The 12,733-nt window shown below is 38.5% G+C and overlaps 1 protein-coding gene across 2 annotated transcripts in view; it reads left to right on the top strand.

The window, feature by feature from the left end:
- Positions 1 to 12,733, top strand: part of INTS4 (integrator complex subunit 4) — a 111,239-nt gene that overhangs the window by 76,153 nt on the left and 22,353 nt on the right. For both annotated transcript variants that reach the window (XM_077867176.1, XM_077867177.1), the window contains exons 12-15: positions 758 to 900; positions 3,975 to 4,090; positions 5,937 to 6,070; positions 7,322 to 7,479. In XM_077867176.1, the coding sequence (XP_077723302.1) occupies positions 758 to 900; positions 3,975 to 4,090; positions 5,937 to 6,070; positions 7,322 to 7,479 (551 nt within the window). The remainder of the gene's footprint in view (positions 1 to 757; positions 901 to 3,974; positions 4,091 to 5,936; positions 6,071 to 7,321; positions 7,480 to 12,733) is intronic.

Below are 12,733 nucleotides of genomic sequence, written 5' to 3'. Positions count from 1 at the left end.
ATAAGACTTCCATACTATTTTTCAAACATGCTTCCTCTTCATGGCCTGTATATTTGCTACTCCCTTTCATTATCCTGTGTAAAATACCCCACCTATCCTAGTATCCTTACCTTTAAGCTGCTTTAGTTTCTCCCTCATACTTATTACTATCTGACCTATATAGTTACTTATTTTTGTCTTTTCACTGGAATGAAGATCCTAAAAGCAGAGATTTGATTTTATTTGGTGCTATGTCACTAGCACTTGGTACATAAGTACCATAGGTAGGTGCTTGATAAATGTTCATTAGGGCAGCCTGGGTGGCTCAGCAGTTTAGCGCTGCCTTCGGCCCTGGCTGGGATCCTGGAGAACCGGGATAGAGTCCCGCGTCGGGCTCCCTGCGTGGAGCCTGTTTCTCCCTCTGCCTCTCTCTCTCTCTCTCTGTGTCCCTCATGAATGGATGAATACAATCTTTAAAAAAAAGAAGAATTACTTACATACATACATACATACATACATACATACATACATAAATAAATAAATATTCAGTAAATGTTGAATTTATATGAATGAATGAGCCAATGAATGAATTCTTCAAGCCTTTTTCAAGTGTTACCTCTTCTGTGAGGTCTTCTCAACTCCTAGCCCCTCCCCTCCCAGAAAATTGGGACTCTTTACCCTGTGGTCCCATGGTAACTTGTACCCTCTACTGTAATAGCTAATCCATAGTGACTGCTGTTATTATTATTATTGCTATTACTATTATCTTTTTTAAAAGGATTCGTCCAGAGATATTCGAGAGGCTCTTCACGAACTTTTATGCTGTACTAATGTTTCGACTAAAGAAGGGATTCATCTTGCACTGGTGGAGCTGCTGAAAAATTTAACCAAGTACCCTACTGATAGAGACTCTATATGGAAGTAAGGATTTTTTGCTCATTTGCTCACTGAGTCCAATAATGTGGTAAATGTATGTTATTGGCATATTCAGTGGATCTGAGGGTATGGCCCTCAATTTTGCCTTCAATTTAGAAACCTGATTCAACTTAACTGAGCACTCAGGAGTCTGATTCCTAAATTGAATATCACATTTTTAGATTACTTATTTGTCCATCCATCCTCCTAGCAGATAATATGTGCCTGTTACTGTACACTTAGTATGTGCCAAGCCCTGTGGTAAGTGCCAGAGGTACAGAGATGAGTTGATTAGATTCCTTTTTCTCTTATATAATAATAATAATCACTTCTTTGTCTGTTTTGCATTTTGTACAGATCACAGCTATCATTGTAGAGATTAGAGGCAGGACTGGCACTTTGTCTACAGATGGAAAATCACTATCGTATTTTCCCCTTGATTACCTCTATCTTTACTGACTAGAGTCAGACTTAACATTGTTCATGAATTACTGTTTGAAGAACTGCTTGCATATGTTTATTATAAAATGTATATAGTTGTGCTCCGAATATTTAAGTGAGCTTATGAGATAAGATCACTCCAGCAGTATAGTTCATTGATTTTCAGAAAAATTTGTTACTAAAAATAGAAAACGGTGTGTCAGATCAAGTACTTGCAGAATCTATTAAAAACAGAAAATACCAGGGGAGGAGTCTTCAGGGAGCACTCAGTCATTTGGGGTGTGGGGGTTGTAATGGGGAAAAACACCTGTATTGGTATGTGTAGTTCTGCAGTGACACAGAAGGAATAATTAATTCCATTTGATGAAAGGGATTGTTATGGAATATTTCACAGAACATTCTTTTTGCCTTAAAATTAGATATGTAGTTATTTGGTTCACCCTGCATATTTATTTGAGACTGCCTTTATTGGGTAATTGTAGACAGAAAGCATTTTTACCTTCTGGTGCTCCAAAAGATTTGAAAGTAACCTATTCTAATTGTCATTTGAGTTTTCATTTCTTTCCCTCAATGGTGGCTTTACTTAGGAATACCAAAAAAGGATGTGTAAAAGAATGAAGGAATAGTCACAGTGACATATTTTTAAGACATTTTGAAAGATAGATACATTAATGAAAGCTTTGAAGGAGGTAGTTTGTCCTGTTTATGTATCTTTAGTTCATTCAACATGCTTATGGAGCACTTGGCTGTATAACCCGATCACTGTGTTAGAAACTGTGGAGAGTTAAAAATGGATTCAATTCAGAGGCCTTGCCTTCTAATATCAGGAAAGGAGAGAAGTAGGAAATATGTAGGTAAGTAGAAAAAATATTACAAGTCAGAATTGAAGTCCAGTTTCAGAGAGGCCCAGATGCTTGGGTGACCCGAATAGAATAGGAGATATAAAATAAAGGAGTGGTACCCGGAGGCCAAACTACATTTATAGTGTCCCCTGAAATACAAGACTAAAGGAGCTGAGAGAGTTCAGAAAATTGGTGCATTAAATTCTTTCCACGTAGAAGGAAAAGCAGAATGGGGAAAGGTAAACTTTCCTAACAATACTGTTTTAAATAGGATACTTATTGTATTCCATATTTGCATGAATTTCATGATGCTTGTTTCCTCTCCATTGCCAGTCTATTTGTTTTTCTGTCCCTGGGGAAGTCCCATCTCCTTTGTGAAATCTCTGATCATGGTAATCTCCTCTCTCTTTGCCAGGTGGAAAGCAGAGTATTATTTATTTGATAATTCATTACTTTGTAGTGTTTGTTGTTACAGCCCCAGAAATAAGGATTTATGGGACGCTTGGGTGGCTCAGCAGTTGAGCAGTTGAGCCTCTGCCTTCACGCATCAGGGCTTGATCCCAGGATCCAGGATCGAGTCCCAGAGCTCCTTGCAGGAAGCCTGTGGCTCCCTCTGCCTGTGTCTTTGCCTCTCTCTGTGTCTCTCATGAATAAATAAATAAAATCTTAAAAAAAAAAAAAAAAAAGAGAGAGAGAGAGAGAGAAAGAAGGATTTCTTTTCGATTCAGCACACCTTCTAAACCAGAACTTAACAAAAGATAATAGAAATGCATAGTTACCAGTGCACATGTAGTTCTTTATAGCTTGTAAAAGGTTTTCATGTTGTCATAGTAGCTAACTAATAGTTACTTAATAATAGCTAGTTGAATTCTATGTGACAGACACTTTGCTGAGTACTTTTTATTCATAATCTCATTTAATCCTTACAGCAACTCTATGAGGTAATGATTTTTAATCCCTTTTTGTAGGTTAGAAACATACCTGGCCAAGGCTATACAGTTACTAATTTTCATGTTTCAAATCAGGTCACTTCTGATTTCAGAACCTTCCCCAGGATATCAGTTAGAATGCTTTTGCCTACAAGTAATAGAAAATCTCATTAAAGGTTGTTTAAACAGTAAGTTCTAATTTTTTGGCATAACAAATCAGGAAGTCAGTTTTAGAATTGGTCATTCAGCAGCTTAACAGGGTTAGAACTCTGGTTGATTTCTCTGCAGTTCCTGGCTTTCTTCTCATATTTGCAGGATGGCTGCCTCATAAGACAATATGTTAAGGCAGAAAGGAAAGGGCATTCCCTCTCATACATTTCTCTTTTTGGCTAGGAGAACACTCCTGAGTAGCTCCTCACCAGACTTCCCTTCTTGCTTCTTTGACCAGAAATGGGTTACTTTATTACCTGCAAAGCAGTCACTGGAAAATGGGAATGGGATTATCATGATGGATTTAGGCCAGTTGTAGTTGAGCCCTTGAGCTGAGCCTATCTTCTCTGAGCACCTACCTGATACCTGAATAAAATCAGGGTTCTCTTGGCAAGGAAGTTGGAGAATATGGCTGTTGTTTAAATAACCAGCAGTAATTTATGCCATACCAGCTCTTTAATTTTCATGATAGCAGTTTTTTAGATGAACTAACTGAGTTCCAGAATAATTAAATCACTTATTTGAGGTCATAGGTGTAGCAAAAATGGGTGGTTGGGAATTTGTAATTCTGAATCAGGTTTTCTGATTCTAATCCCCAGTACATTTAAAGCTTTTATTATTAAGTTACTAAGATGGGCTCTCATTTTGTTTATTTCAGGTGCTTGAAGTTTCTGGGAAGTCGGCATCCAACCCTGGTGCTTCCCTTGGTGCCAGAGCTCCTGAGCACCCATCCATTTTTTGACACAGCTGAACCAGACATGGATGATCCAGCTTGTATCCTCTGATTTTAGGACAGACTGGGCTGATGTGATGGGTTGCTTGTCATCTTCTTCTGTAGTATAGCTTGGCGGGGGAGGGGGGGTGGTCCTGAGTTTAATTTTTTTCATTTTTTTTAAGTAAGAATATATCCTGAGGGAGCCTAGTAGTTATTTTTAGCTTTTATTCTTGTTTTCACAGTAATTCACATTTGTTATATAATACCAATATTATTAGTAGTATTTTTTATCATTTCTTGAGCACCTGTTATATTATACACTGTTTCATGCTTTATACATTTACCACTGATCTGCTATATAACTCTTTAAGCAGTACATGTGGGATTCAGAGCCAGACATCTTTGGTTTTAAAACCTATGAACTGGGATGCCTGGGTGGCTCAGCAGTTGAGCATCTGCCTTTGGCTCAGGGCATGATCCTGGGATCCAGGATTGAGTCCTGCATCGGGCTCCCTGCGGGGAGCCTGCTTCTCCATCTGCCTATGTCTCTGCCTCTTTCTCTTTCTGTGTCTCTCATGAATAAATAAATAAAATCTTTAAAAAAATTGGAATGGATATTGGGTAGGCAAATAGCAGACTCTTCTATAGGGATACATACAGAAGATTGGAAACTGTGTTTATTTTTTAATTTCTGTTTTTCCCTCTGTTAATTTTTCCCCTCAGTTATAAAATTAATATACAAAGAAAGTCCAAAAAGTTGAAAGAAGGGTAGCCCTGGTGGCGCAGCAGTTTAGCGCCGCCTGCGGCCCGGGGTGTGATCCTGGAGACCCGGGATCGAGTCGGGCTTCCTGCATGGAGCTTGCTTCTCCCTCTGCCTGTGTCTCTGCCTCTCTCTCGCTCTCTCTGAATGAATAAATAAATAAATCTTAAAAAAAAAAAAGTTGAAAGAAGAAACTTTGTACTTAACATCCAAAGCCCTACTAGTCAAAGTAATCAACCGTTAGCATTTTGGTGTATTTCCTTCTTTTTTAAGGCTTGGTATTGAGATTTTGCTGTTACTATATATATATTTTTAAAGTTGGAAGATCTTCAATTTTTTTTAAAGATTTTATTTATTCATGAGAGACAGAAGGGAGAGAGAGAGAGAGAGGCAGGGACACAGGCAGAGAGAGAAGCGGGCTCCATGGAGGGAGCCCAACGTGGGACTCGATCCCGGGTCTCCAGGGTCACGCCCGTGGCTGAAAGCGGCGCTAAACTGCTGAGCCACCGGGGCTGCCCTGTAACTGTATTTTTTAAAATGATTCATCTCATCATCAAATACTTTATAGCTATTACTTTATAGTTACAAATACTTTATAATTACGTATAATATACTATACATGTTAGAGTCTGCTTTTTCACTTATGAGAAAATGTGATAAGATACTATAAATTCTTCATAAATAGAATTTTTAACAATTGCATAATACTCCATCAAATAGTATGGTTATTCTCCTGGTTTGGGACATTTAGGTTGTTTCTGATTATTTGCTATTATAAATGATTCTGTACTGTATGCTTATTTTCTTAGAATAAAATTTGAGATGTAGAATTACTCAACATTCAAAAGACTTTTACTGTCTAGTGTCAAATTATGACCAAGAGATACTGTGCCCAAATGAACTTTAGTTGGCCATGTACCGGAAGTTTCGATTTGTTATTCTCTGCAGCATCAGGCATTTTCTAAAAAACCTTTGATAATTGGTGTAATTTGGAGTGAGGTAATGTATCTCTTTATTTAAATTTGCATCTCTTTGTTAGAAAATTGTCATTTAATGAGACTTGAGGGTGGGAATTGGGGGCACCAGATTCTGGCCAAACTCAACTTTTTAAACCTCGAGGTTTACTTAACCCACTCATCCCTCAGACATTGCAGTTTTGGTTCTTATTTTTAATGCTGCTAAAACCTGTCCAACAATGCCAGCACTGTTCTCAGATCATACCTTCAGGCACTATGCCTACCTCCGAGACAGTCTTTCTCATCTTGTTCCTGCCTTAAGGGTATGTTGAAAACAGCTTTTGTCATTATTTTTGGTGTTTTGATTTTGGCTCCTTTGTGGTTGTTAAAGAGCAGAAAGCAGGCTGTATTTTCTTTGAAAACACATTCATTCATTCTCTTTCTCTGTTGGGCTCTCTTGCACTGTTTCGTACTTTTGCTTTTGTATCCATTACTTTTTAAGAAGATTCATATTTTGAATGTCCCTGTGTTACTGATTAAATTATATTAGGCAAGAAAAAGGAGTCTGGAACAATATACCCTAGACCAAAGATTAGATTGTGCAACATTTTAATGATTACATAAAGCCATAATTTCTCAATGAGTTTATTTTTTAGTAGTAAAACCTTTGTTATTTTTAAAATCTTAGAGATACAAAAAGAAAAAAAATTTAATGAGCCGTGATGATACTGGTAATCACTTACTGAATGCTAACTGTACAGGCACTTTTCTAAGCCCTTCATTTGTGTTAACTCATCTCTGTTTAGGAGATTCTAAATGACTTTATTTATTTAAAGATTTTATTTATTTATTCATGAGAGACAGAGAGGCAGAGACATAGGCAGAGGGAGAAACAGGCTCCTTGTAGGGAGCCCGATACAGCACTCGATCCCAGGACTCCAGGATCACGCCCCGAGCCAAAGGCAGACACTCAACCACTGAGACACCCAGGAGTCCCTAAATGACTTTATTTAGAATAACATATGTACATGGTTAGAAAATCTAAACTGTGTAAGTTACAAAATTGAAAGTGAAATTGTCTTTGTTCTCCTCCATCGCTTTCTTGAAAGGTAAGTACTTTTAGCAATATGAACAAGATATTATAATTATCCTATAAAACATTTTGATAGCATGCTACATAAATTTATTTGGGAATAAACTGTCATTTCCCTATGAAGTGAAAGGTCAAATAAAGTTTAAAAATAAGCGTGGCAACAGATTGAACTTTATTCCCTTTTGTGTGGTTAGCTCATTAATTTCAGTTAGCAATAGAATGTGATATTCTCTGTTCTCTTTTTCTCCTTGCAGCTTGTGGTTATGTTGTGTAGACTGTATTCATTCTCTCTCTCTCTCTCTCTCTCTTTCCCTTTCTTCCACTGAAGCTAGGGAATGAGAAGAAGGTTATTTACAGAATCACCTCACCTGTTTTCCCTTTCCAAAAAAAACTTGCATTTTTTTGTTTGTTTGTTTCTTTGTGTTACCAGAAGCTGAGCCATAGAATTTGATGGTACTATAACCCTACTATGTTTGCTTAGTTACCAGGTAGAAAACTAGTGTCATCGGCTGTTTCTCCCAGTATTGCACCCCATGAGGACCCGTCCCATCAATTCCTGCAGCAGAGCCTTGAAAGGGTGTACAGTCTTCAGCACCTGGACCCTCAGGGAACCCAGGAGCTGCTGGAGTTCACCATCCGGTGAGATGACCATCCCTTTCTTTTGACAGAATTATTAACACTTGTTAACATTCAGCATAGCTGTTTTGATTTCTAGTGTTGGCAGTTGCTAGTGTTTCTGAGTCTTGTTTGCCTGCACTCACACATGGTTTTATGACCTGTTTATATTAGCATTAGATTGGAGTTTGAGCATATTACAAAGAAAAGCTCTTTGTGTTCATGACTGGATTGATGATTAGAACAAAACTGAAGAGTTACAAAGAGGCTGTTTTTAGCTTTTCTTTTCTTGTGTATTAGTTAGGATGAGTGACAGAAAACGTAGAATAACAGTGACTTATATAGGAGGAAAGGTTCATTCTTTCTCGTGGGGAGGGCAGAGCTGAGATGGTTATCAGGATCCTAGGCGCATTTCTTCCTCTGTCTTCTGCATCAAGTGTTCTCTGCCTAAATATTCAAACTCTGTCCCCTCTGTATTCCAGGCTGCAGGAGAAAGGAAAGAGCAGGAGAAGGGCATCATTTCTTCCCCCACTCCCTTTTAAAGGCACGTCCCCAAGTTGCATGCTTTGATTTTACTTGTATCCCATTGACTAGAACTTAAGTTACATGGCCATGGCCATATTGAGCTGCTAGGAGCTAAGAAATGCAGTCTTTTTTCTGGGTGACCAGTTCTTAGTTAACATTTGGTGACTCTGATACTCAGAAAGGAGGAGAGGATATTGGGGACCAGCAGACTGTCAGACTTTGTTAAGATGTCCTGAATTATGTGAAACAAATTGAAATCCATTTGCCTTTAACAAAAGCAGTATTTTTCTGCTTTTGTAAATAAGGTTTGTGGCAGAGTTAAGCAGCACCCTGACTCTTTACAGAAATAGTTGGTTGACCCTGAAGTGATGCCTCAATCATGATTTTTCCCCCTGCTCCCTTAAAGCCATTAGTTTTAGAGGCCACTATCTGAAGTTGTTGGCCCTGAGCCCAGGAAAATAAGCTCCACTTTCTGACTCATCCTCACCTAAGTAAACATTGAAGTTTTGTTCTTGACTGTTTTTATCCTATTGGCACTAAAGCAAGTACAAAATGCAATAAAAGCAAGCCAATTTGGTCATCAGCTGCAGTGCTGGCTATTAGTAGGTGCTCAGTAAACACCTTTTGGTCTGATTTGCCTGCATGTTCTGGTAATAGTCCTGCTGGGCTTCAGGCTGGTGAGACCAGTTCTGTGGTCAGTCGTGGGCACTGTTTCTAACTTCAGTGCATTCTGAAGAGGGTGGCCAAGGTGGTGAAAGATCTGGAAAGAAAAGCAGATGGTGAAATAGTTATTGATGACCTACTCTGTTTTACAAAGTTATTGTAGTTAGATGTTACCGTTTCACAGAGAAGAAATGAAACTTTGGGGAGGTGAAGCAATTTGCTAAGAAGTAGCAAACCAGCCTTTGAATCTGGTTTTGACTCTAAAATTTATACTTTGTGACTTGTTGAAATGAAGGCGATTCCTATTTGATCAGGTGACCCCTGGGATTCTACAGAATTTAACTTTTCAGTAGTTGTGGAAAAGTGAAATGTTAGAGTTTCATACAGAAGTTTCTCTGATTAGGACTCTGATCACTTACTTGTTGGTACTAGTTTGTTTGTTGGTTTATTTATTTTAAAAAGATTTTATTTGAGAGAGAGAGAGAGATCAGGGACAAGGGGGAGGGGCACAGGGAGAAGCAGTCTCCTTGCTGAGCAGGGAGCCCAACATAGGACTCGATCCCAGGACCCTGGGATCATGACCTGAGCTGAAACCAAGAGTTGGATGCTTTAACCAACTGAGCCACCAAGGCGCCCTTGTTGGTACTAGTTTAAAACAAACTTCACCATCATACGCAAGCCATCCCGTTTGTTTGTAATCCAAGCAGTCATTTAATCTAACGAGATCTCACCTATAGAAAGTGTGTTTCACTTAGGGTTCTGGGAGATGATTTGTTTCTAGAATTGGACTTAACTGCTTTGTCTTCACCATTGTACCTTGGGTACCATATAGGAGCTCAGTAAATATTTATTGAAGAACTGTCATTGTGATGGCTTACCCAAGAATGAAGACTTTTAAGATTTTTTTTTTAATATTTTTTATTCATTTATTTGACACAGAGAGAGCACGAGCAGGGGGAGTTGCAAGGAGAGGGAGAAGCAGGCTCCCCACAGAGCAGAGAGCCTGATGTGGGACTTGATCTCAGAACCCCAGGATCATGACCCAGGCTGAAGGCAGGCAATTGACTGAGCCACCTAGGTGCCCCTTAAGAATTTTATAGATGGCATTTTCTTCTGGCCATATCTCACCTCCAGATGTATATAGATTTGATGTTTTGTAAGGCTCTCCTGTTCTTGATCATAATAAGAGCTGCTGTCTTTTAAGTGCCCCCTATGAACCCACTCTTCTAAGTGCTTAATGAGTTGAGTTTGGAAACAATCTTATGAAAAGTATTCCATTTTTAAAATGAGTGAGGGAGCTGGGGTTCATTCATTTGTTATGGTTTTTAAATATCCATCAGATGCTAGGCAGAAGGGGCACAATAGTAAATAAAATAGTCTTTGCTGCTAAGGATCTGACAGCCTCATTGGGGAAGTAGCTAGGTAAATAAGAAATGTATTATTGTGTTTTACATGCTGCAGTATGGGAAGTACAGAGTTCCCTAGGAAAACAGAAGGGCAGCACCTACCCCTTCCTTAGATGGCTAAGCAGTTACCTGAAGAATGAATAAAGTTCATCAAGTGAAGAAGGGAGGAAACTGTCCAGGACAGAATAGCAAAGTCCTGGACTAGAACACAGGTCTAACTCGGCTTTTCCGTCTGGTCACACTGCTGTTTCTGGTTAACACAAAGTGTCTAGTATAATGAGATATAAAATCCAAAGGAGTTGGTTTGAGCCTTAGTTTTCATCATTTCCTAGGTACGTGATCTTGGGCCTCAACTCCATCATCTGTAATTTGAGGGTACTGTGTAGCTGGTCATAGGATCATTGTGAAGATCATTATCATGACATGTGGAAAGTATTTTGAGAATAGCAGTTGCATAGTGTATAGTTGGTCATTTATGAAATTTTATTTTAAAATTTAAATCATGGAAAAAATTAAAAATAATAAAATTTATTTTTATTTTTTTAAATAATAAAATTTAAATTGTGACTCATTTGACATAGTAGGCATGTTCTTGATATTTTGCAAATAAATTCTGTCCAAACTTTATAAATGCTTATTTCCATCATGTGGACAAAGGATTGCTAAAGTTTGTATTCCTGGGAGGGGCACTTTTGCCCTCCCAAATCATATTTGTATAAATATGGCTTAATTTGCAGCTGGTTGTAAATCAGTTTTGTTGTCATCTGTATTTGATGTAGTTGATAAATAAATGAAAAGAGTTTAATACCAAATCAATGAAATATAATGTGATAGGATTATTATTATTATTTTTAAGGGCTTTTGAAGTTCAGCCAGACTTGAGTTCAAGGCCTGTTTTTGCCATTTATTAATCCTGTGACCTTGGACAAACCGCTTAATCTCTGATCTTCTCTTTCATTCTTAGTGAAGTAGGATTAATTGCAGTTCACATTCTTAGGATTGAATGGGCTCAAGTAAAGAAACACCTAGCACACCTAGTATAGTGCACATAGAAGTGCTATTTGTACCTTTCTCATTAAAGAGTTCATAGTTTCCTGAGGGATGTTTAAGCTTAGGCTTCCTGAGGATTGTAGGCATAAAGAGGCACAGAGAGGAGACAGTAGGATGACAGCATTTTGTCTAGGGCTAGCATGTTTCTTTTTTTGCTCCTAGGATAGTAGTTCGGATTTCCCATGGCTGGTTGGGTTACATCTTGTTCTGTACAATTGAGAACAATTGCTTCAGTGCAGGGTCTGTAGAATAGCTTAACACCTGGCAGCCATCAGCTAATGTATAGTCAGCTGGTCATGGCCTCTGTAATTATAACAGGAGGCGGAATCTTCTGGAGAGGAAGCGGTTTAGAAATAAAGTGATTTGAGGCTGTCTTTGTATGGGAGATATCAGAGATGTGAAAGAGAGACCAGCTGGCATCTTGTAGCATTTCGCAGGTATGGTTAGCTAGTATAGGGTCTTGCCTTTTATTGTGCTGGATTCCAACACATGAGCTAGCTCTCCAGGAACCCCTCAAGCCACCAAAACTCTCAGATGATATATAACCCACAGGCCCCAATTTCTTCAGTCACTTTGGAAATAATTCATTTGGTGTTCCTTTCTAGGGTATCTCCTTCTAATACCAAGGTCCATAGGACACAGCATTCGCTCTTAGAGTTGCATGAGATTAGAGGGAGGGGCTTAGTCAAATGGACAGTTTTGTATAAGCTATTGTGAAATTTTATGTTATGCCAACCCTGCAGCTCCGCTTCCCTTGTGACCCAAATCTTCAGGTTCTCTACAGCTGTCATTTCTACTTAAAATTTGGATGTTGTCATTAAAAAACAAGATAGCTTTGCATGAATGCTTTCTGAAATGGATAATTAGTTCACACACATACACACATGCATGGGCACACACACTCATGCACACACATACGTACACACACACCTCTCCCCAAAGAAGAAGACAGAAAAACCGTGGGGGTTTTGTAGATGTATAGTGTATCCTTAGAAGATTTTAAAAGAAACTGCGAATGGTAGTTGCCCCTGGAAAAGCTGTACTGGTTAGCAGCACCTTGGGATAGGAAGGTGGACTAATTTAATTGCATATCCTGTAGTATCTTTTGAAATCTGTACCTTATTGGTTTAATCCTATAACTAGGTACGTATTATCTATTCAAAAAATTAAAAAATTTAAATCAGTAATTCCAACCCCCACATAACTATTTTATCTGTGTGTACCACTTTGTATTTTCTTGCCCACAGGCAGTTGGGTTTTATATTTTTGCATTCACTTTTTCTATACTGGTATCCAGCTAGGATGCTTTTAGTTTCAGATATCCGGGAACCTCATCTCAAACTAGCTTACAGTGGCTTTTTATTTTCTCATATGAATAGAAATCTGAGGCAGTTCTAAGTATGGTATGGTCAAGTAGTTCATTTATATCTTTATAGACCCAGTTCTCTGTCTGTTTGGATTTTACTTGTCCTCAACATTTGCTTTATCCCAAGGCTTTGTTCTTTTAGAGTTACTGTATGGCTGCCAGTGGCAATCAGGACTAATCTGAACTACTCTTGTTCAGTCTAGGGTGTGATAGAGATGGAGGCAGACCCACAGAGAGACAATATCCAAACTGCTCCAAGTGTGGAATA

The sequence above is a fragment of the Canis aureus genome, chromosome 23 (genome assembly GCF_053574225.1).
Source record: "Canis aureus isolate CA01 chromosome 23, VMU_Caureus_v.1.0, whole genome shotgun sequence".
NCBI classification, from domain to species: Eukaryota; Metazoa; Chordata; class Mammalia; order Carnivora; family Canidae; genus Canis; species Canis aureus.
Note: the sequence above shows the minus strand (reverse complement) of the source record. Positions and strands in the feature narration are given on the sequence as shown.